The sequence below is a fragment of the Ranitomeya imitator genome, chromosome 8 (genome assembly GCF_032444005.1).
Source record: "Ranitomeya imitator isolate aRanImi1 chromosome 8, aRanImi1.pri, whole genome shotgun sequence".
NCBI lineage: Eukaryota > Metazoa > Chordata > Amphibia > Anura > Dendrobatidae > Ranitomeya > Ranitomeya imitator.
The window spans coordinates 45,050,604-45,075,293 of NC_091289.1; the positions used below are offsets into that span (position 1 = coordinate 45,050,604).

Below are 24,690 nucleotides of genomic sequence, written 5' to 3' on the forward strand. Positions count from 1 at the left end.
CTCTCTTTATCTATTTTTTATTGAGCTCCTCTCAGCTGATTTATGATTACATGAGTTTACCTTTCATTTGATGTGTTCTAAGGTCATAAATCAGCTCAGAGGAGCTCAATAAAGAAACAAAACGGATAAGAGATATAAACTCTTAGAATGAGCTCACGGACAGGTTCTTAGTTAATCTTATTCTACAGCCAGTAAAGTTCAAGGGGAAAAAACCTTAAAAGCCAAACTGTGCACATTTTTATTTATTTATTTATTTTGTTTAAGGGAAACACAATTGCAAAAATTATTTTTAGCCCCCAAAAATTCAAGTCATGGTACATTGAATCTTCTTGTTCTGCATTGTCTAAATCATATGAAAGCAAGGAATACAAAACAGGCAAAATAACTGCAACCATATAATCATGATAACCAAACAAAATTATCAAAATGCAGTTAACGAAAACCTGTTAGTTTAGATGGTACGGAAAACACCCATGCTAGATAAGCAAAAAAAAACACAAAAAAATGGTGCACAAAATCCAAATAATGAAAAACGTAAATTTTATTAAATATAGAACATAAATGACAAGGAAAATGGATAACATACAGGTACAACAGTGCTTCCATAAATAAACATGCACTAAGTGTGAACAGAACACCACCCATATAGGGAACATACCGGCGATATAGCAGAGGAAAAATGTCGGCTCCAGCCCACCCCGATGCGCGTTTCGGAGTATTCTTCTTCAGGGGGCCTAAAGAAGGATACTCCGAAACGCGCGTCGGGGTGGGCTGGAGCCGACATTTTTCCTCTGCTATATCGCCGGTATGTTCCCTATATGGGTGGTGTTCTGTTCACACTTAGTGCATGTTTATTTATGGAAGCACTGTTGTACCTGTATGTTTTAGTAGATACTGACATCATACATATAAGCATGCAGGGTGAATATACCGTTGGTTTACACTCCATAATTAATGACAATATGCATGAGGAGGTTTGTTAGGTTTCCATGTGCTCCATATAGGTTGTTTTACCCACTATTATGCATTTTCCTTTTCATTTATGTTCTATATTTAATAAAATTTACGTTTTTCATTATTTGGATTTTGTGCACCATTTTTTAGTGTTTTTTTGATTGTCTAAATCATCATTAGTTTCTTATCTTTTAATAGACAAAATTATTAAAATGGTGATAATGTGTACCCAGGGGAACTCAATTGTTTGTGTTTTTTTTTTTTTTTTATTGCATAGGATGCAATTCGTGATGTCCATGTTAAAGGAATGATGTATGAATGGATTGAAAAGGACATGGGTAAGTCTGATGGTAGCGCTGATGGTGTCATTATATTGCCATAACGTAGCTTTCACGCAGATTAAAGCGATGTGCAACATGTGCTAGGACGTGACTAGGGATTAGCGGAACCATGGAAGTTCTGGTTCTTTGGGTTCGACCAAACTTTAGTCCAAAGTTCAGTTCTGGAACCAGAACTTTACCCGACTTCAACCAGAACCTAAACTTCATAGAAGTCAATGGGGACCCAAACGTTGGTGTCGCTCCCTCTTCCTCGAGCTCCCTGTTGCGCTCCCCTCTTCCTCTCACGCTCCCCTCTTCCTCTCGCGCTCCCCTGTGTCTCTTGCGCTTCCTCTCAGGATCAGACTACTCACACGGTTTATTTCAAGTGCATAACATTTAAGGCACATTATTCTTCATCCAACCTGTATACTCATTTTTAACCCCTTAAGCCCCAAGGGTGGTTTGTACGTTAATGACCAGGCCAATTTTTACAATTCCGACCACTGTCCCTTTATGAGGTTATAACTCTGGAACGCTTCAACGGATCCCGGTGATTCTGACACGGTTTTCTTGAGACATACTGTACTTCATGATAGTGGTAAAATTTCTTTGATATTACCTGCGTTTATTTGTGAAAAAATGGAAATTTGGTGAAAATTTTGAAAATTTCCAACTTTGAATTTTTATGCCCTTAAATCACAGAGCTATGTTGCACAAACTACTTAATAAGTAACATTTCCCACATGTCTACTTTACATCAGCACAATTTTGGAAACAAATTTTTTTTTGTTAGGGAGTTATAAGGGTTAAAAGTTGACCAGCAATTTCTCATTTTTACAACACCATTTTTTTAGGGACCACATCACATTTGAAGTCATTTTGAGGGGTCTATATGATAGAAAATAACCAAGTGTGACACCATTCTAAAAACTGCACCTCTCAAGGTGCTCAAAACCACATTCAAGAAGTTTATTAACCCTTGACGTGCTTCACAGGAACTGAAACAATGTGGAAGGAAAAAATGAACATTTAACTTTTTTTTGCAAACATTTCACTTCAGAACCAATTGTTTTTATGTTCACAGGTGTAAAAAGAGAAAATGAGCCACAAAATCTGTTGTGCAATTTCTCCTGAATACGCCGATACCCCATATGTGGGGGTAAACCACTGTTTAGGCGCACGGCAGAGCTTGGAAGAGAAGGAGCGCCGTTTGACTTTTTCAATGCAGAATTGGCTGGAATGCGCCATGTCGGTATTTGGAGAGCCCCTGATGTACCTAAACAGTAGAAACCCCCCACAAGTGACCCCATATTGGAAACTAGACCCCCCAAGGAACTTATCTAGATGTGTTGTGAGAACTTTGATCCCCCAAGTGTTTCACTACAGTTTATAACGCAGAGTCATGAAAATAAAAAAATCTCTTTTTTTTCCCACAAAAATGTTTTTTTAGCCCCCCAAATTTTTATTTTCCCAAGGATAACAAGAGAAATTGGACTCCAGAAGGTGTTGTTCAGTTTGTCCTGAGTACGCTGATACCACATATGTTGGGGTAAACCCCTGTTTGGGCGCACGGGAGAGCTCGGAAGGGAAGGAGCACTGTTTTGCTTTTTCAACGCAGAATTGGCTGGAATTGAAATTGGACGCCATGTCGCGTTTGGAGAGCCCTGATGTGCCTAAACAGTGGAAACCCCCCAATTATAACTGAAACCCCAACCCTAGCCCTAACTCTAGCCTTAACCCTACCCCTAACCCTAGCCTTAACCCTAACCCCAGCCCCAACCCTAATGGGAAAATGGAAATAAATACATTTTATTCAGTCGCCATGACAGCACAACGAGAGAGGGGATCCGCCCTTCAGGGACAGGAATCCTCCGACATAAAAAAGGCGGCACCTCGCTCCCCCGCCAGTTGGTTTCCTGTCCCTGACAGCGGAACCTCTTCAGACAGACCTTTCGGAAGAAGGTTGAAGAAAAGAAGCTATCCCACTCCTGACGGGCCGATACAGGTAGCGGGGGTCCCCTGCCTCGGCCTGGTCAGGAGGTTGGTAGCACCATACGGCAGGGGGACTGTTGGTGTCGACGGCAGGGGGACTGTTGGTGTCGGCAGCAGGAGGAAGCAACCCAAGGGAAGGGGTTAGCTTCTTGGGTGTCCGCGTTACCTGGTAAGTAGGCCGTAGAACCATGCTTGCGGAGCCTCTGGGGCCTGTCCGCCGCTACCGCTGTGGTCCATCTTGGCCGGGGGACGCTGCCGGCCCTGTTCGGCGCGTCTGCTCTCAGCGCCGCAGCTGTGACCGGAAGGGGCGTGTCCGGATGACGCGGCCGCGCATGCGCGGTAGCGCTCTTTTCCCGGCTAATGGCGGCGCCCAGGGGCGGTGGGGGGATTTTGGCCGCAGGGAGTCCGGCGCTCAGCGTGGGGGCACGGCTCACAGTGGACGGAGCCTATCGGTGTTAATACCGATTAGCGACACCTGGAGGAAGCCCTGCTGACTCCCATCCGGGGGTGGTACCCAGGGGGATGGATTTAAACGTTGCACTGAGGCCTCAGCATGTTCCTGTCCACCTTTTCCGGTATGGAGTCACTGGAGGGAACACCGCAGCTGTGCGGTGAACAGCAGCAACCACTTGAGCAGCCTTTGAGAAGCTCCCAGCGGCGTTCTAGTGGCAGTAGTCGCGCTGGTGGAGCTAAAGCGGCTCAGAAATCAACCAAGTCCTCGGGCCGTAAGGAATCTCCGGCTAAGAAGGACCCCCCGATCACGGTACCATTCGCTACAGGGATGGGTAAGTGAGCTTCGTGAAAGTACGCTTTCTGATTGCTGTCCCTCCTTGTATTCCCTCTCTCCTTATTAGGGGAGGAAATCTGTGTCCAAATCCAAACATAGGGAGTGTGCCATATGTACGGAGCCACTTCCAGATGGACATAAAAAGAAGTTGTGCAGCATCTGCATACAACGGTTAATTGAGGAGGAGGCCCCTGACCTTACGTCTACTCTTAGGGATTTTGTTAGACAGGAGGTCAGAGATTCCATGAGGTCTCAGAAGACGGTTTCCAGAAAGAGGAAGGAGATATTATCCCCAGCCTCAAATGTAGATTCAGACACAGGTGGTGTAAGCTCAGATTCTCGTCCATCATCATCATCAGAGGACATGGAATCTAGCCGAGCCTGTCTGTCACTGGATAGGATTAACCACCTAGTCAAAGCCGTCAACAACACTATGGGCATTGAGGAGACCCAGATGGAATGTTCCATCCAGGACATAATGTTTAACCCCTTCATGACCCAGCCTATTTTGACCTTAAAGACCTTGCCGTTTTTTGCAATTCTGACCAGTGTCCCTTTATGAGGTAATAACTCAGGAACGCTTCAATGGATCCTAGCGGTTCTGAGATTGTTTTTTCGTGACATATTGGGCTTCGTGTTAGTGGTAAATTTAGGTCAATAAATTCTGTGTTTATTTGTGATAAAAACGGAAATTTGGTGAAAATTTTGAAAATTTTGCAATTTTCACATTTTGAATTTTTATTCTGTTAAACCAGAGCGTTTTGTGACACAAAATAGTTAATAAATAACATTTCCCACATGTATACTTAACATCAGCACAATTTTGGAAACAAAATTTTTTTTTGCTAGGAAGTTATAAGGGTTAAAATTTGACCAGTGATTTCTCATTTTTACAACGAAATTTACAAAACCATTTTTTTGAGGGACCACCTCACATTTGAAGTCAGTTTGAGGGGTCTATATGGCTGAAAATACCCAAAAGTGACACCATTCTAAAAACTGCACCCCTCAAGGTGCACAAAACCACATTCAAGAAGTTTATTAACCCTTCAGGTGCTTCACAGCAGCAGAAGCAACATGGAAGGAAAAAATGAACATTTAACTTTTTAGTCACAAAAATGATTTTTCAGCAACAATTTTTTTATTTTCCCAATGGTAAAAGGAGAAACTGAACAATGAAAGTTGTTGTCCAATTTGTCCTGAGTACGCTGATACTGCATATGTGGGGGTAAACCACTGTTTGGGCGCACGGCAGGGCTTGGAAGGGAAGGAGCGCCATTTGACTTTTTGAATGAAAAATTGGCTGCACTCTTTAGCGGACACCATGTCACGTTTGGAGAGACCCTGTGTGCCTAAACATTGGAGCTCCCCCACAAGTGACCCCATTTTGGAAACTAGACGCCCCAAGGAACTTATCTAGATGCATAGTGAGCCCTTTAAACCCCCAGGTGCTTCACAAATTGATCCGTAAAAATGAAAAAGTACTTTTTTTTTCACAAAAAAAATATTTTAGCCTCAATTTTTTCATTTTCACATGGACAACAGGATAAAATGGATCCTAAAATTTGTTGAGCAATTTCTCCCGAGTACGCCGATACCTCATATGTGGGGGTAAACCACTGTTTGGGCACACGGCAGGGCTCGGAAGGGAAGGCGCGCGTTTTGACTTTTTGAATGGAAAATTAGCTCCAATTGTTAGCGGACACCATGTCGCGTTTGGAGAGCCCCTGTGTGCCTAAACATTGGAGCTCCCCCACAAGTGACCCCATTTTGGAAACTAGACCCCCCAAGAAACTTATCTAGATGCATACTGAGCACTTTAAACCCCCAGGTGCTTCACAGAAGTTTATAATACAGAGCCATGAAAATCAAAAATAATTTTTCTTTTCTCAAAAATGATTTTTTAGCCTGGAATTTCCTATTTTGCCAATGGTAATAGGAGAAATTGGACCACAAATGTTGTTGTCCAGTTTGTCCTGAGTACGCTGATACCCCATATGTGGGGGTAAACCACTGTTTGGGCGCACAGCAGGGCTCAGAAGGGAAGGCATGCCATTTGGCTTTTTAAATGGAAAATTAGCTCCAATCATTAGCGGACACCATGTCGCGTTTGGAGAGCCCCTGTGTGCCTAAACATTAAAGATCCCCCACAAATGACCCCATTTTGGAAACTAGACCCCCAAAGGAACTAATCTAGATGTGTGGTGAGCACTTTGAACCCTCAAGTGCTTCACAGAAGTTTATAACGCAGAGCCATGAAAAAAAAAAAAAAAAATTCTTTTCTCAAAAATGATTTTTTAGCCCGCAATTTTTTATTTTCCCAAGGGTAACAGGACAAATTTGACCCCAGAAGTTGTTGTCCAGTTTCTCCTGAGTACGCTGATACCCCATGTGTGGGGGTAAACCACTGTTTGGGCACACGTCGGGGCTCAGAAGGGAAGTAGTGACTTTTGAAATGCAGACTTTGATGGAATGGTCTGCGGGCGTCACGTTGCGTTTGCAGAGCCCCTGGTGTGCCTAAACAGTAGAAAGCCCCCACAAGTGACCCCATTTTGGAAACTAGACCCCCCAAGGAACTTATCTAGATATGTGGTGAGCACTTTGAACCCCCAAGTGCTTCACAGACGTTTACAACGCAAAGCCGTGAAAATAAAAAATCATTTTTCTTTCCTCAAAAATGATGTTTTAGCAAGCAATTTTTTATTTTCTCAATGGTAAAAGGAGAAATTGGACCCCAATAATTGTTGCGCAGTTTGTCCTGAGTATGCTGGTACCCCATATGTGGGGGTAAACCACTGTTTGGGCGCACGTCGGGGCTCGGAAGTGAGGGAGCACCATTTGACCTTTTGAATACAAGATTGGCTGGAATCAATGGTGGCGCCATGTTGCGTTTGGAGACCCCCTGATGTGCCTAAACAGTGGAAACCCCTCAATTCTAACTCCAACACACCCCTAACCCTTATCCCAACTGTAGCCGTAACCCTAATTACAACCCTAACCCCAACACACCCCTAACCACAACCCTAACCCCAACACACCCCTAACCCTAACCACAACCCTAATTCCAACCCTAACCCTAAGGCTATGTGCCAACGTTGCAGATTCGTATGAGATTTTTCAGCACCATTTTTGAAAAATCCGCGGGTAAAAGGCACTGCGTTGGATTTCCAGTGTTTTTTGTGCGGATTTCACCTGCGGATTCCTATTGAGGAACAGGTGTAAAACGCTGCGGAATCCGCACAAAGAATTGACATGCTGTGGAAAATACAACGCAGCGTTTCCGCGCGGTATTTTCCGCACCATGGGCACAGCGGATTTGGTTTCCATATGTTTACATGGCACTTTAAACCTGATGGAACACTGCTGCGGATCCGCAGCCAAATCCGCACCGTGTGCACATAGCCTAATTCTAAAGGTATGTGCACACGCTGCGGAAAACGCTGCGGATCCGCAGCAGTTTCCCATGAGTTTACAGTTCAATGTAAACCTATGGGAAACAAAAATCGCTGTACACATGCTGCAGAAAAACTGCACGGAAACGCAGCGGTTTACATTCCGCAGCATGTCACTTCTTCTTTCTGCGGATTCCGCAGCGGTTTTACAACTGCTCCAATAGAAAATCGCAGTTGTAAAACCGCAGTGAAATGCGCAGAAAAACCGCGGTAAATCTGCGATAAATCCACAGCAGTTTAGCACTGCGGATTTATCAAATTCTCTGCGGAAAAATCCGCAGAGGACCAGAATACGTGTGCACATTCCTAACCCTAATCCTAACCCTACCCCTAACCCTACCCCTAACCCTACCCCTAACCCTGCTTATGTTAACCACCAAGGAGGTACGCGGTCTAGGTCATCATTAATGAACGTTACAAATCGTATTTTTCAGATGGCCGAAAATCACCTACTCTCCCTTACGGCCCTTCATATAAAGGGAAAACTAAATACCATGGCCGATTATTTAAGCCGCAACGAACTCAAACAAGGGGACTGGTCTCTAAAACCGGCTGTCTTCAATCAGATCGTACGTTTATGGGGGTGTCCGGAAATAGATCTTTTTGCCAGTCGAGGAAACAGGAAACTACATCAATTCTGTTCCCTAAATCCGGAGGACAACCCGTATGCAGTCGACGCTCTTCTAATCTCCTGGAACGTCAGTCTCGCCTATGCTTTTCCCCCTCTGAATCTGATTCCTATAGTTCTGAGGAAAATTCGGGAAGACAGGGCCCGAGTGATATTAATAGCCCCGTTCTGGCCCAGAAGGTCGTGGTTCCCATGGCTGAGAAGCATGTCCATTTCCCAGCCATGGATCCTCCCAGAAACACCAGACCTCCTTTCCCAGGGTCCAGTCCTGCATCCACGAGTAACCAACTTACACCTGACAGCGTGGAATTTGAGAGGTCACTTCTGAAAGGGAAGGGATTTTCTCAAAGTCTTATAAATACGCTGCTTAAAAGCAGGAAAACCTCCACGACTAACATTTATGTTAGGGTTTGGAAAAAATTCCTATCGAGTTCAGGGGCACAAATTAATCAAAGACCTGATATTACTCAAATCTTAGAATTCTTACAAAAGGGCCTAGAATTAGGCTTAGCCACCAGCACCCTTAGAGTTCAGGTTTCAGCTCTAGGGGCGCTATATAATTCTAACTTAGCCAGTAATCACTGGATAACAAGATTTTTCAAAGCGGTTACCAGATCTAGGCCGGTTATTAAACATAGAATAGTCCCATGGGACCTAAATCTTGTGCTCTCAGCTCTAACACAAGCCCCGTTCGAGCCTATTGACTCTGTCTCAATCAAGATCCTGTCGGTCAAAACGGCCCTCTTAGTTGCCCTCACATCCGCGAGAAGGGTTAGTGATCTACAGGCATTGTCCAGACAACATCCATATATGCAATTCAGGGAAGATAGAGTGGTTATGAGACCTGACCCTCTTTATCTTCCAAAGGTTGCTTCAAAATTTCATAGATCCCAAGAGGTGGTCCTACCTTCATTTTGTCCTAATCCCTCTAACGACAAGGAACAGAGATTTCATTGTTTGGACGTACGAAGGTGTCTTCTCAAATACATTTCAGTAACAGACGCCTGGAAAAAAGATCACTCCTTATTTTTATCATACCAGGGAGTTAGGAAGGGGCTTAGAGTATCAAAAAATACGCTAGCCAGATGGATTAGGGAGGCGATATCTCTTGCTTATACCGCAGGTGGCGTGGAAATTCCAGAAGGTATAAAGGCTCACTCCACTCGTGCGGTAGCCACATCCTGGGCTGAGAGAGCAGAAGTGTCGATTGAGGACATCTGTAAGGCGGCCACATGGTCTTCTCCATCTACCTTTCTTAGACACTATAGATTAGATCTAGGTGGCTCCTCTGACCTCACGTTTGGGAGAAGGGTGCTGGAGGCAGTGGTCCCTCCCTAGTCACTTTTTCACTTCTCTGAAAGTCTCTCGTTGTGCTGTCATGGCGACTGAATAAATACGTACGCTACTCACCTGGTAGCAGTGTTTTTTCAGGAACCATGACAGCACCCTTATATTCCCTACCCTCTTTGCTTTATGGGTTCAACACTTCCTTTAGTTAATCCTAAGTTTATTCACTGGGTGAATTGTACCATATATTAATATTGTTTATGTGCTAATAACCTAGAAAGTCCTTTCATACTCTGTAAACCAACTGGCGGGGGAGTGAGGTGCCGCCCTTTTTATGTCTGAGGTTTCCTGTCCCTGAAGGGCGGATCCCCTCTCTCGTTGTGCTGTCATGGCTCCTCAAAAAACACTGCTACCAGGTGAGTAGCGTACGTATTTTTTTTTTTTTCCCCTACCTAAGGGGGTGATTATGGGGGGTTTGATTTACTTTTATAGCGGGTTTTTTTAGCAGATTTTTATGATTGGCAGCTGTCACACACTAAAAGACGCTTTTTATTGCAAAAAATAACATTTTCCCACATTTTGAGAGCTATAATCTTTCAATATTTTGATCCACAGAGTCATCTGAGGTCTTGTTTTTTGCGGGACAAGTTGACGTTTTTATTGGTAACATTTTCGGGCACGTGACATTTTTTCATTGCTTTTTATTCTGATTTTTGTGAGGCAGTATGACCAAAAACCTGCTATCCATGAATTTCTTTTGGGATTGGGGGGGGGGGGGGAAGGGGGCGTTTATACCATTCCGCGTTTGGTAAAATAAATAAAGCAGTTTTATTCTTCGGGTCAGTGCAATTACAGCAATACCTCTTTTCTATAATTTTTTTATGTTTTGGCGCTTTTATACGATAAAAACTATTTTATAGAAAAAAGAATTATTTTTGCATCGCTTTATTCTGAGGACTATAACTTTTTATTTTTTCGCCGATGATGCTGTATGGTGGCTCGTTTTTTGCAGGACAAGATGACGTTTTCAGCGGTACCATGGTAATTTATATCTGTCTTTTTGATTGCGTGTTATTCCAGTTTTTGTTCGGCGGTATGATAATAAAGCGTTGTTTTTTTGCCTCATTTTTTTTTTTTTTTTTTTTTTTTACGGTGTTCATTGAAGGGGTTAAGGCGCATGATCAATATTCCCTGGCCTTAAAGGCGCATGACCAGTATTCCCTCATCTTAAAGGCGCATGGCCAGTGTTTCATGGTCTTAAAGGCACATGACCAGTATTCCCTGGTCTTAAAGGCGCATGAACAGTATTCCCTGGTCTAAAAAGCGCATGACCAGTATTCCCTGGTCTTAAAGGCGCATGACCAGTATTCCCTGGTCTTAAAGACGCATCACCAGTACTCCCAGGTCTTAAAGGTGCATGACCAGTATTTCCTCGTCTTAAAGGTGCATGATCAATATTCCCTGGTCTTAAGGGCACATGATAAATCCGAAGCCGGTCACCTAAATGAGCTCAGGAGCCCTCCGCCGCTGATCCAAGTTTATCCCAGAGTTCTCTGACCATGGTTCTCTGACCAAGAGATTGAATCCCTCCGTGTACCCTCTGTGGCTTAGAGTGCTCGCAGGACCGATATACATGGTCCCTATCCTACATGGGAGCCGTCGGCTAGCAGGGGCCGCAAGTATTCTAGAAACGTACAGGCGTCTAGAAACGTACAGGCATCTAGAAAACGGAAGTTTTCATTTCCTTATCCCTCACCAATGATTTGCTGAGAACAAGGCTCTGAATATGGATCGGATATTGCCTAGGACCTGGACTTGCAAGAGCTTCAGAAAAGGATGGACTCGCCCATCAACCAATCTCGTTACATTGACAAAGACTCCAGTGTCCCTCATAAGGAGACTAAACTCCCTCGTAGAGCATTTGCCATTCAGTCTGGATAAGCGATCCATTGGACAGAAGCCTCTACGTGGGATGCCATGCCTGGTCTGATTTTTAAGGTCGACGGGTCCTTTAAAGGGTACCGATCTCCCCACAGCATCAAAAGACGAGCACATGGAGTGTCGCCTCCATGTATCCTCTACTGCATCCAGACCTAACGCCAGACAACCTGTCCTATCCACCCGGAGACCTGAACTCTGTGGACATATAGAGGCACCCTTTTTGGCGTCCGAGCACCCCCCTTTGCACCACCACTATTTAGCGGATGATGCAAGAAGGCGGACGATTCCTCTCCACTTCCCTGTTAAGAGGATGGTGGATCGAGGGTTCCTAATTTTTCTACTCTGCACCGTCAAAAGAGAGCGACGATGGCAACAGACGGCTTTTTCCTGACCTGCTGGATGCAGCCCCGAATTCTGCCACTTGGCAGACTAACCGGGGAGAATCTCTTGTGGTATTCCTACCAGTATCTCTGCCCGATGTATCATCAATTAAAAATACCACGGACTGTCAGATAGCAAATCTGGTTCATTCCGTCTTGCGGCTTCGGTTTCAGCGCTCTACCCTTCCTTAGCCGCCGCATGGGTTGCTTGAGCAATGGTCTCCTGGTCGGAGACCTTAACTACTTCGATTCACACAAGTAACCTTTCTCCAAAGACAGTACAGCTGGCCAATCAAATCTTCTGAGCGGCAGACTAACAAGGGATCATATTTTTCCTACAGACCCAACCAGCAGTGGAAGGGCTGTCCAGGACAGTCTAGATCTAAGGGATCTTGGTTCCAAAAAGGGGGAAAGAAAAGTAAGACCAATCCTGGACCTCAAACTTCTAACAACCTTTGACAAGGTCCTCCTTTTTCAGGTGGAGTTCCTCCGCTCAGCCATTACTTCAACAGAAAAAGGTGGAGTTTCTGGCATCCATCGACATTAGGGATTCTTACTATCACATTCCTATCTTTCCCTTCTACAAAAATTCCATCACCTTTCCATTCGAGAACAGCATTTTCAAGTCATGACCTTGCCCTTCAGCCTGGCTACCGCACCCAGAGTATTCTCAAGGGTCATGGCAGTTGTCATGTTCCTCTGGCGCCCTGGTAGTTGTCTATATCACTTGCGTTACCCTCTCGCCTTGGCTGGCAGCGAAACTTAGACAATTTTTCCTCATTTCCAGCCCAGCAGATCCTTTTTGAGGATGATCCTGCACACTTCCAGAAGGATGGTAATTCTCTCTCGAGTCAAGGCCGTGGCCCTTCAACAGGGAGCTCGCACACTTGATCACTCATCCCCTCATTTCATTCAATTCGCTAGGAGGGTTCTGAGGAAACATGGTAACGACAATGGAAGCAGTTTCCTTCGCTCTGCTCGTTTTCAGCTAGTCAATCAGGCTCTCAAAGGGTAGTGAGCTCCTTCCTCATCCAGAGCCTTCCCCTGGTCCAATGGTTATTAGTGAATACCAATGCCAGTCTTCTTCTCCCGATCATTGCTCTGGGGATCCGAACAGTACGGCTAATCCTACAGCAGGTCCACTGCCTTCAGGCGGGTCACCCCATCCGACTTCAATTGGATAATGCCACGGCTGTGCCATACGTCAATCATCTAGCAGGTACCCACAGTCAAGCGCCATGGCTGAGGTACCTCACATTCTCTGATGGGCCGAGATCTATCATTCGGTGATCTCGGCAGTACATATCCCTGGAGTAGAACACTGGGCGGCAGACATTCAGCCATCAGGGTTTCTCCTCAAGTGAGTGGGCACTTCACCCAGAAGTCTTCCATCAGATCTGCCTTCACTGGAGTACTCCAGATGTAGGTCAGGTGCCGTCCAAACTGAACGCCAATGTACTTGATGTCATGATATGTACTTTTGCCCTGTCCTGTATTTGAATAATATGCCATTTGATGTATGTAACTGTTCTCTGGTTTCTATTAGCTGTAATTTATGTATTTTCTTGTGCTGGGAGTTCACCTGTAACAATATGTCTCCTTCCCCCCAATAGACTGCCTCGCAGGGAGTCTTCACCTGTGGTTCTTCCCTATCGCACACTGTTAGATTTTTGGGACCTTAATGGTCCTGGGGGTCTTACAGTATACAAAACAGAAACAAAAGGAACCACCACTCCAAAGTAATGCACACCACTACTCAGTATAAATATAAAAGGCAAACTTTTATTGACGCTACAAATATAAAAACATCTAAAAGAAATCACATCACCCCCCATGGTGATCCCACCAAAACAATATAGGTCAAGAAGGTATAAATCTTACATAAATACAATACAGAGTTAGCAAGATATCATGCAATATAAAGAATGACCCCGTCCCTTTAATACACAGGTTACGAACCAACTCCCCTGGGGTTTGAAAAATGAGCAATGAATATTTGTGCCAAGAGCGAACACAGAACAATGTAGGTAAATCAATAATTATAGCATGCACTATGAACGGTGCCAGATAACACAAAAAAATATATACAAAAAATTGTGTACAATATGTACCTGTATGCCAGAACATTGCAAATGTGCCTCCAATATATAAGAAATGGTGCACATGAGCCTGAGTAAGCATTATGCCAAAGTGGATTACCACAACCAAATGAGTGCAATAGCAACCAAAGTCCACATGTCCAGCCCAGTAAGAAACACAGGATCAGAAATGCTGCAGCCGGGGAAGGAATAGAGGCAGGAATCAGCGTGGGGAAGAGCCTCTATCAGGGAAGGTCGCCCTTTTTCTCTGCGATCTTGTCATCCTGATGAGTCTTCAGAGCTTGCCGCTCTGTTCTTTCAGACTTTTTTCCTTATTTCCATCAAGGCAAGGTTGTCCTCAGGCCATTCCCTTCCCTTGTTACCAAGGTGGTATTGTATTCCCACTGTTACAGGGGCATCGTCCTTCCCTTTTCTCTTTCGGCTCCAGTCCACAAAAACGGAATGGGTTCTCCATAATCTGGACGAAGTGAGTGCCCAGAGTAGGTACGTATCGAGGACGGCGTCCTTCTGAAGGTTGGACACTTTATTTGGGCTTCCTGACGGTAAGAAGAAGGCTTCCTGGCGGTCTCAGGAAGGGTTTAGCCATTTCATCGGCCATGTTAGCCTGGTGGATTCATTTCACCATCCAGGAGTCCTTCCGGGCTAGATGTCAGCCTATCTCCCTGTCTGAGGGCTCTAGGCACCAGACGTCAGCAAGCACGGCTGCAGGCTTGCGGATTCGTCCAGTCCGCATGCATTCTTGAAACACTATAATTACCACACTTCCACAGATGTGAGTCTGGGCAGGCGGACTCTGCAGGCCACGGTGGCGCACTTGTAAGTAGCGGTTACACAGGGCCTCATCTGATGTTGTCCCCACCCAGGGACTGCTTTGGGACGTTCCACGGTCTGTGTCCCCCCAATGAGGCGAAGGAGAAATAGGGATTTTTATGTACTCACCGTAAAATCCTTTTCTCCGAGCCATTCATTGGGGGGGACAGCTCCCACCCTATTATTAGCTTGTGCTTGTTTTATAATTTGACATGCTATACTTGCATATATAATATGACATGCTATACGCTCATATGTTGCTATTGATCTCCTACTGCTTTTGTACCGAACTGGTTAGCTGAGAGCCAGCAGGAGGGTGTATACTGCAGGGAGGAGCTAACTTTCTTTGTATCACTTAGTGTCAGCCTCCTAGTGGCCGCAGCATACACCCACGGTCTGTGTCCCCCAATGAATGGCTTGTAGAAAAGGATTTTACGGTGAGGACACACAAATCCCTATTTTTCTTATGTTTACAACTCGTTGCCCAGGAGACCGACCACCACTGCTGCCTAACTTGTAAGCACTGCGCTGAAGCTTGCTGAGATTAGCAGACAGCAGCTCACTCCAGCAATCTTTAGCCAGTTTCAAAACATTGCTTACAAGCTCAGTAAAAAAGAGCCTGTAAGCACTGTACATATTCAGCTGTCTCGCAGTGGTGGTCGGTCTCCAAGGGAATGAGCTGTAAACAAAAGAAAAATGTTTTAATATCTAAAGAGCTGCTAAAAATTTTACCGAGAAGTAAATTGCAAAATTGCTTGTGTTTACAAGCGCTGTCCGACTATATCCATTTATGAAGATGGAAATGGCCCTTTAAAGACAGATTAGTGTCTCTACTCCAATATCTGTCCCATAGATTTTTAATGGAGTGTGCATGCTCAATTAAACCTCCTTTCCCCCATTACTGTGGATAGGTGAATATTGTCGATTTCTGGGAAAGCACCTTTAATTTTACTTTATTTGCTGGCTGTTTGTTTTTTTACAATATGTTTAATTTGTTGTTTTCACCAATTCTGCCCCTTTTCCTCTCCTTTCAGAGCATTACATCCTTCACGGGGAGGAAACCTTTGCTGTTCTGAATAGACTTGTAAAGCACAATAAGAAATTGTTTCTCATCACCAACAGCCCCTTCAGTTTTGTGTAAGAATTTCTGCATCATTTAATTGTCGGTGTAATTTGTTTTAAGGTGAATGAAAGTAACATTAACTCTGAGACCCAAGCAAGTGAGGGGACATCACTAAGTACAGTGAGTTTCCAAAGTACTGATACTCATAGTGACAGCACTTTATTTTGTAATATTGACCTTGTCATCAAGGATCTGTTCACACTGCGGCTTTATTCATTGGGCACATGCATTAGCAAAATTTCCTCCATGTATGTACAAATTTCCAGCATTATTCCCATCTTCAATATATACAGTCGTGGTCTAAAGTTGGCACCCTTGAAATTATTCCAGAAAATGAAGTATTTCTCACTGAATATTATTACAATTACACACATTCTGTTATACACACCTTTACTTCCTTTGTGTGTACCGGAACAACACCAAAAAACTGAAAAAAAAAGGCAAATTGGACATAATTTCATACACAACCCCAAAATATGCCGGACAAAATTGTTGGCACCCTCAACTTATTTGGTTGCACACCCTTTGGAATAAATAACTGCAATCAATCACTTGGTATATCCATCAACAAGCTTCTCACAGCTCTTAACTGGAATTTTGGAGCTTTCTTCTTTTGCAAACTGTTCCAGGTCTCTCATGTGAAGGCGTCTTCTCCCATCAGCAATTTTAAGATCTCTCCACAGGTGTTCAATGGGATTTAGATCCAGACTCATTGCTGCCACTTCAGAACTCTCCAACACTTTGTTTCCATCCATTTCTGGGTGATTCTTGAAGTTTGTTTGGGGTTTTTGTCCTGCTAGAAGACCCACCTTTCTGAAACTGGGCACTTCATTGCAACCCCAAAATATCTTTGAACCTCCACCATATTTGACTGTAGGTATTGTGATCTTTTCTTTGTAGGCTTCATTCTGTTTTCAGTTAACAGCAGAATTATGTGCTTTTTGATGTCTTTGTGCCAGCAGTGGGATCCTCCTGGGTCTCCTGTCACAGTCTTTCAGTTCATTCAAATGTCGATAGGTAGTTTGCACTGACAATGATGCACCCTGAGCCTATGGGACAGCTTGCATTTCTTTGGAACGTGATTGGGACTGCTTATCCACCATCCGTACTATGTTGCATTGCAACCTTTCATCAATTTTTCTCAGCCGTACACGTCCAGGGAGATTAGCTACAGTGCCGTGGGTTGTAAACTTCTTGATTATGTTGCACACCGTCGACAAAAGGAACATCAAGATTTCTGGAGATGGACTTGTAACTTTAAGATTGTTGATATTTTTCATCAGCTTTGGTTCTCAAGTCCTCCGACAGTTCTCTTCTTCTCGTTCTGTTCTCCATGCTTAGTGTTGCACACACTGACGCACAATGCAAAGATTGAGTCAACATCTCCACTTTTTATCTCATTTCGGGTGTAATTTTCATATTGCCCACACCTCTTACTTGCCACAGGTGAGTTTGAGCGAGCATCATATGTTTGAAATAAAGTTGTTTACCCACAACTTTGGAAAGGTGCTAACAATTTTGTGCGGCTCATTTTTGGGGTTTTGTGTGAAATTATGTCCAATTTGCCTTTTTGGACTTTTTTGTGTTGTTCCAATACACACAAAGGAAATAAACGTGCATCAAAATATGTGTAATTGCAATAATTTTCTAGGGGAAATACTTCATTTTGTGGAACAATTTCAAGGGTGCCAACACTTTTGACCATGACTGTATGTCATATCCACAGAATATCTTCTAAATGTGTGGTAGGCGCAGGTTGCACTGGGCCCATTTGGAGAACTGGCCCCTTTTTGGGCAGAATGACACTCTATTGGCATCCCTTGGACCCGTAGGAACCAATAGACATGTTCAGTGCATACATCAAGTCTTTCCCAGCATATATATATATTGCTAATACAGCCTGACGAGAGCTTGAGGTGCCATAATGTTTGCAGTAGTGTAAACTTCGCTTATAGTGGGTCTCAAATCTGGCAGATAAATGGGGCTCCCACCTATAATGGCCACATAAGGGGGGAGGGCGTAGTCCTGATTAGACACGAGGCCCTAAAGCTCATATCTATCGTTTCTATGCAGTAGAAAAGCCTTTTAGGCTTGGAGTTACTAACTCCCTTACTTAGTCTTAGGACTAAAACTTAGACTTGGTACTAAGTGATTACAACTAAGACCATTACTGTATGATCACTGATGATCTTGCACCCAGAAGTATCACTCCATGGTTAGATATGTCACAGAGTCCACTATGTTTTGCTTCCTCTTGTATTTTCTCAGAAACAAGGGAATGAAGCACATGGTGGGGAAGAACTGGAGAGATCTGTTTGACGTGATTATAGTTCGTGCTGACAAACCTGCTTTCTTCACTGACCGACGCAAGTATGTGCTGCTCACCGCTCCTTACATAGAGATAAATGGCCACTAATTACACAGGATCTAGGGAGCAGGATGTGACATGCAGTGTTGTCATCTGTGAAAATATCAACAGATTTTTTTTTTTAGAATTTAGAAAATTAACAGGGAACTTTAGGCCTAATTTATTATAGCATTTGCACCTTTTTTTATCTTTTTTTTTCCCCTGTTTTTCATTTGCACCTTTCCTTTTTTAAATTTATTTTATATGCTCCCCTTTTTTTTATCGCGATTGTAGAAAGGATTTTCCAGATGGTTTTTCAGCTTATACATCAGTTTGGCGCAAATATATGCCAGTCTCCCACTTGAGTGATTTTAGGTATGCCTGTTATTTTGGCGTACTTTTTGCAAAAATTTAAAGCAAGGATCCAGAATTGTCAGAATTGAGACATCTGAAGTGATTGTTCATCTCCATGTGACCTTGTATTTAGTCACACACTTACTTTTGATGTCTTCTATGCATATTCTGATAAACTTGGAATACGCAATGGTTTTCTTTTTCTATTATTTCATTTTCTTTTTAGTCTTTGTCTTCTCTGCATTTTTTTTTAAATATTTCATTATACCTGTTCTAAAATCTTGTATGTTGGAAGAGTTTTCCAGGATTTATTTTGTTACTCAGCAAGCCACATCTCCCTCGATGCTTCTCCGCTGTTAACCCCCTGCCTTTATTGATGGAGATTCATCAGTGACTTTGTGACCGCTGCAGTCAATCCTGAAAAATTGAAGACTCTGGTGATACTTAGTGATGAGACTGACAAGTTTGATATCGGCTTCTGGGCCAAATTCCTACTGATGACAACTTGCTCTTTTCTAACCAGTGCTTGTATCACAATTTCTGCATATTTGTGTGTCCATTTACGTATTGAGGCTTGACCACAGGTTCCTGATGGAATTGAGATCTGGGGGGGGGGGGCTATCATCTACCGTAGTTATCTCTTTTGCCTCGTGACGTCGCTCCATCATGTTGGAAAAAAGCATTGTTCATCACCAAATTGCACATCTTAAATATTGAGATGTTGTCTCTCCTGTACTTATAGTGGATCGGTCAGCACAAAATGACTGTTCAAACCCAGCACAAGCACTTGACCTGGACAGACAGTTCTGTGCACCTTCTCACCTACTTGTTTTCCATCTATCTACTCCAGCTCCTGAAAAGCCAGAGCTGTCAATCAAGGAGGGAGCCGAGACAGATGGAAAAACAAGTAGGTGGGAAGGCGCACTGAACTGTGCTTGGTTTGGACAGCATAAGCTGTAATATTTAGCATAGAAGCTAATGTTTATGTTATTTTTCCTTTTGTTGTAATTAGGCCATTTAGGAGACTAGACGAAAGTGGTTCACTGCAATGGGACAAGATCACTAGTCTAGAAAAAGGAAAGATATACAAGCAGGTAACAGAGAAATCCAATATAGCCAAGAACAATGTATAATCTATATGGCAACTTTATTCATCATATTTATTTGCACACATCCCTCTTTTTATCACTTTTTCATATCCTGTATGGATCACCACTGATCAAACATAGATCGTGCTTTTTTTTTTTTTCAGATTAGTTCATGAATATGTCAAACTCTGAATTCCTGTGTTATGAAGGGTGTTTGATATTTCTGGAGTCAATTTGGAGTGGAAACTAAATTGTGACCCAGACATTTTCCTCTTTTTGCCATTTGTGTGTATAGAGATTTTTTTTTTCTTCACAATGAGATCCCTGCCCGCGGCCTTGCATCAAGAAAAAGCAAATCTCTTGCTTTGCACTGATGAGAGGCAAACACTTCGAAACACACGTCTGCCAATGGAGTGTTTGGTTTGGCTTTTTGTCTTAAAGGTACCGTCACACTAGACGATATCGCTAGCGATCCGTGACGTTGCAGCGTCCTCGCTAGCGATATCGTCCAGTGTGACAGGCAGCAGCGATCAGGCCCCTGCTGTGCTGTCGCTGGTCGGGGAAGAAAGTCCAGAACTTTATTTCGTCGCTGGACTCCCCGCAGACATCGCTGAATCGGCGTGTGTGACACCGATTCAGCGATGTCTTCACTGGTAACCAGGGTAAACATCGGGTAACTAAGCGCAGGGCCGCGCTTAGTAACCCGATGTTTACCCTGGTTACCATCCTAAAAGTAAAAAAAACAAACAGTACATACTTACCTTCAGCCGTCTGTCCTCCAGCGCTGTGCTCTGCACTCCTCCTGTACTGTCTGTGAGCGTCGGTCAGCCGGAAAGCAGAGCGGTGACGTCACCGCTCTGCTTTCCGGCCGCTGTGCTCACACAGACAGTACAGGAGGAGAGCAGAGCACAGCGCTGGAGGACAGACGGCTGTAGGTAAGTATGTACTGTTTGTTTTTTTTACTTTTAGGATGGTAACCAGGGTAAACATCGGGTTACTAAGCGCGGCCCTGCGCTTAGTTACCCGATGTTTACCCTGGTTACCGGCATCGTTGGTCGCTGGAGAGCGGTCTGTGTGACAGTTCTCCAGCGACCAAACAGCGACGCTGCAGCGATCCGGATCGTTGTCGGTATCGCTGCAGCGTCGCTAAGTGTGACGGTACCTTTAGTCATGTGGCAACACTCATTAATGGGTCGATATTGACTCTTAGATTGCTACTTCTGATAGGTAGCCAAACTCGTGCTTGTACAATCAACAAGAACTGACCAAAGAACGGAGACGGGCTTCCAGGGCCGCTGAGCGGAGATGGAAGCGATCCCGCTCTGCCGACTACTTCATTGCATTCAAGCAGTCCCTCACCAGCTTCAAGTCCACACTCACTGCTTCAAAACAAACTTCTCATCTCTCATATCCTCCCTGTCTCACAACCCTAAACAGCTTTTCAACACTTTCAATTCTTTACTCCGTCCGCCAGCACCTCCTCCCTCTCCTCTAATTTCTGCTGAATACTTTGTCTCTTTCTTTAAACAGAAGATTGATACGAACAGAGAAAGGTTTGGCCCACAGCACCCAATGCCACCCTTAGCTGCTCAACCCTGTTCCTCCAAAACCAGCTTGTCCACCATGACAGATGATCTGCTCTCCACCGTCCTGACAAGATCACATCTCACCACTTGCACGCTTGACCTGCTCCCGTCCCACCTCATCCCTAACCTCGCCACAGTCTTCATCCCAACCCTAACAAACCTCTTCAACCTCTCACTCACAACAGGTGTCTTCCCCTCATGCTTCAAGCATGCATCGATCACACCCATCCTCAAAAAGCCCTCCCTCCACCCATCCTCTGTGACTAGCTATCGCCCGATATCTCTTCTCTCTTATGTCTCAAAACTACTGGAACAGCATGTCCATCTTGAACTGTCCTCCCACCTCTCCTCCTGCTCCCTCTTTGACCGGTTACAATCTGGCTTCCAACCCCATCACTCAACTGAAACTGCCCTAACTAAAGTCACCAATGATCTACTAACCACCAAGAGCAAGCGACACTACTCTGTCCTCCTCCTGGACCTGTCTTCTGCCTTTGACACTGTGGACCACTCCCTCCTGCTACAGATCCTCTCATCTCTTGGCATCACAGACTTGGCCCTATCCTGGATCTCACCATATCTAACAGACCGAATATTCAGTGTCTCCCTCTCCCACACCACCTCCTCACCTCGCCCCTTGTCTGTCGGTGTTCCTCAAGGTTCATTTCTAGGACCCCTGCTCTTCTCCATCTACACCTTCGGCCTGGGACAGCTCATAGAATCCCAAGGTTTGCAGTATCATCTCTACGCCGACAACACGCAGATCTACTGATCCGGACCTGACCTCACTTCCTTACTGACCAAAATCCCACACTGACTGTCTGCTATCTCGGCCTTCTTTTCTGCTCGTTTTCTAAAACTGAACATAGACAAAACAGAATTATCATCTTTCCCCCATCTCACTCTACCCCTCCGTCTGGTGCTCACTTTCCCCAGTCCCACACACCCGGTGCCTCGGGGTGATCCTCGACTGTGCCCTCTCTTTCAAGCCACATATCCAAGCCCTTGCCTCCTCCTGCCGTCTCAAACTCAAAAATATTTACCAGATCCGCGCATTCCTTGACTACGAAACTACAAAAACACTAGAGCACCCCCTTATCATCTTCCGCCTTGACTACTGCAACCTCCTCTCTGGCCTCCCCTCTGGCACCACTCCAATCCATCCTTCACTCTGCTGCCCGACTAATCCATCTGTCTCCTCGTTATTCCCCAGCCTCTCCCCTATGCCAGGCCTTTCACTGGATTCCTATTGTCCAGTGACTCCAGTTCAAAACCCTTACTATTCCATACAAAGCCATCCACAACCTGTCTCCTCCATACATCTGTGACATGGTCTCTCGGTACTTACCTTCACGCAAGCTTCGATCCTCACAAGTTCTCCTTCTCTACTCCCCTCTTATCTCTTCTCCCCACAACCGCATACAAAACTTCTCCCGTGCTTCCCCTATACTTTGGAACTCTCTACCCCAACACATCAAACTCTCGCCTACCACGGAAACCTTCAAAAAGAACCTGAAGACCCACCTCTTCCGACAAGCCTACAACCTGCAGTGATCCTCAACCTACTGATCCACCGCATGACCAGCTCTACCATCTCCTAGTGCAGGGGTCCCCAACTCCAGTCCTCAAGGCCCACCAACAGGTCATGTTTTCAGGATTTCCTTTGCATTGCACAGGTGATGCAGTTATTACCTGGGCAAGACTAAGGAAATCCTGAAAACATGACATGTTGGTGGGCCTTGAGGACTGGAGTTGGGGACCCCTGTCCTAGTGTATCCTCACCCATCCCCTGCAGACTGTGAGCCCTCGTGGGCAGGGTCCTCCCTCCTTATGTACCCATGTGCCTTGTTTTTACTTATGTTTATTGTATTTGTCTATATTTGCCCCCTTTTCACATGTAAAGCGCCATGGAATAAATGTCGCTATAAAAAATGTATAACGATAATAACTAGCATTTAAGTCCTCTTCTTTTCTAAAGAGGCAATTTGCAAGCCTAGTGGGGAGATGGAAAAATGGAAACTGTCTTCCTCTCCTGAGTGCTATACACTGTGGCCTATTTACATGTGAAAACTTGTGCTGGCCCGTGTGCTGCTCACGATTGCTTCTTAATTCTTATATCCTCAGGGAAACCTGTTTGATTTCCTGCAATTAACAGGCTGGAGAGGATCCAAGGTGCTGTACTTTGGTGATCACCTTTACAGCGATTTGGCAGTAAGTACCCGAACTTCACAATGCTTATGTCCTTGTTGCCAAAATGTGTTTGTTTTTTTGCCATTTTTATTAAATGCACTCATTTTAACATGGCAAAAACGGGAGCCTGAGCCAGTCGCGGCGAGACCCACTCTGAGCTGAAGCCTGCTGCCCGTAGCTCCTACACCTTGCATCTAGGCTAGTTGTGCTATCTACCACAATTGACTACTGAACCTTCACTTACCCAACGTTTGTGACGGTTCAGGCCCAAAATCCTGGGGAGGTGCAGTAAGCTAGAAGATCTCTATGTGGCGGTCCCCCACTGACGTACGGTAGAGGTGCCTTGCCATGGTCCACCGCCAAAGAAACCACCCTTACCGGGCGTGTAGGGTCACAGTCCAGCTTCACAAAAAGTCGGATTTTGCCCCAGGAAAAAGTACATCTACCTGCCCCAACCTATAAATCCCTCCATCCCGTCACCCAATCCATGGCCGTAAAGTCCAATTTTTACTCGTGTCTTCGAAATTGTCCCAAGGTGAATCAGAAGACCCCTTAATACACACACAAGCCAATTGGTACTAGCCACTACACAACAGTCAGCATCTTAATCATGATTCAGTTGCTACCATTATCCCCCAATTTCTACCCACTAAGGTTGCGTGGACTCCCTTATACCACCTTAGGGACATGACATGGCCCTCGTTACCCATTTTTTGACACCGCCCTTACAATTAATAGGGGAGATTCCCATAGTAATATTATTATCTTACTGATCGGCACTGGTGATGTTTGCAAAGCAGTAGTAAATGTAATGAGTGCTTTTGTGTCTGACCCCGTCTTGTGTGCTCAGGACCTCATGCTGCGACACGGCTGGAGAACTGGAGCCATCGTGCCCGAATTAAAGAATGAAATCCGGATTATAAACACTGAGCAGTACATGCACTCACTGACCTGGCAGCAAGCACTCACCGGGCTACTGCAGCGGATGCAGGTCAGTGGAATGCTCCATTGCTTATTGTACGGCACCACAGACTATATCACCGCTACACATGACAAAAGCACTATAATCTGTCATAGTGTATGGGATCTGTTCCTGAGATTATGATTCACCAATCTGGGTTTTACGATTTCAGTTACAAATAAATATATAGTAAGGCTATGTGCAGAAGTTCAAGATTTTTAGCGTTTTTTTTAGCGTTTTTTTGGCCATTTTCCACCAAAAAAAACGCTAAAAAAAAAAAGCTTACATAAGAATCCCATCATTTTTAATGCATTCTGCATTTTTTTGTGCACATGCTGCATTTTTTTCGCATTCCGGAAAAAAAACGCAGCATGTTCATTCTTTGTGTGGA

The 24,690-nt window shown here is 44.5% G+C and overlaps 1 protein-coding gene across 2 annotated transcripts in view; it reads left to right on the forward strand.

The window, feature by feature from the left end:
- The window catches only part of NT5DC2 (5'-nucleotidase domain containing 2), a 77,430-nt gene that overhangs the window by 41,710 nt on the left and 11,030 nt on the right, over positions 1-24,690 (forward strand). For both annotated transcript variants that reach the window (XM_069736836.1, XM_069736837.1), the window contains exons 7-12: positions 1,232-1,292; positions 15,685-15,787; positions 18,042-18,143; positions 19,487-19,568; positions 23,273-23,359; positions 24,189-24,329. In XM_069736836.1, coding sequence (XP_069592937.1) covers positions 1,232-1,292; positions 15,685-15,787; positions 18,042-18,143; positions 19,487-19,568; positions 23,273-23,359; positions 24,189-24,329 — 576 coding nt within the window. The remainder of the gene's footprint in view (positions 1-1,231; positions 1,293-15,684; positions 15,788-18,041; positions 18,144-19,486; positions 19,569-23,272; positions 23,360-24,188; positions 24,330-24,690) is intronic.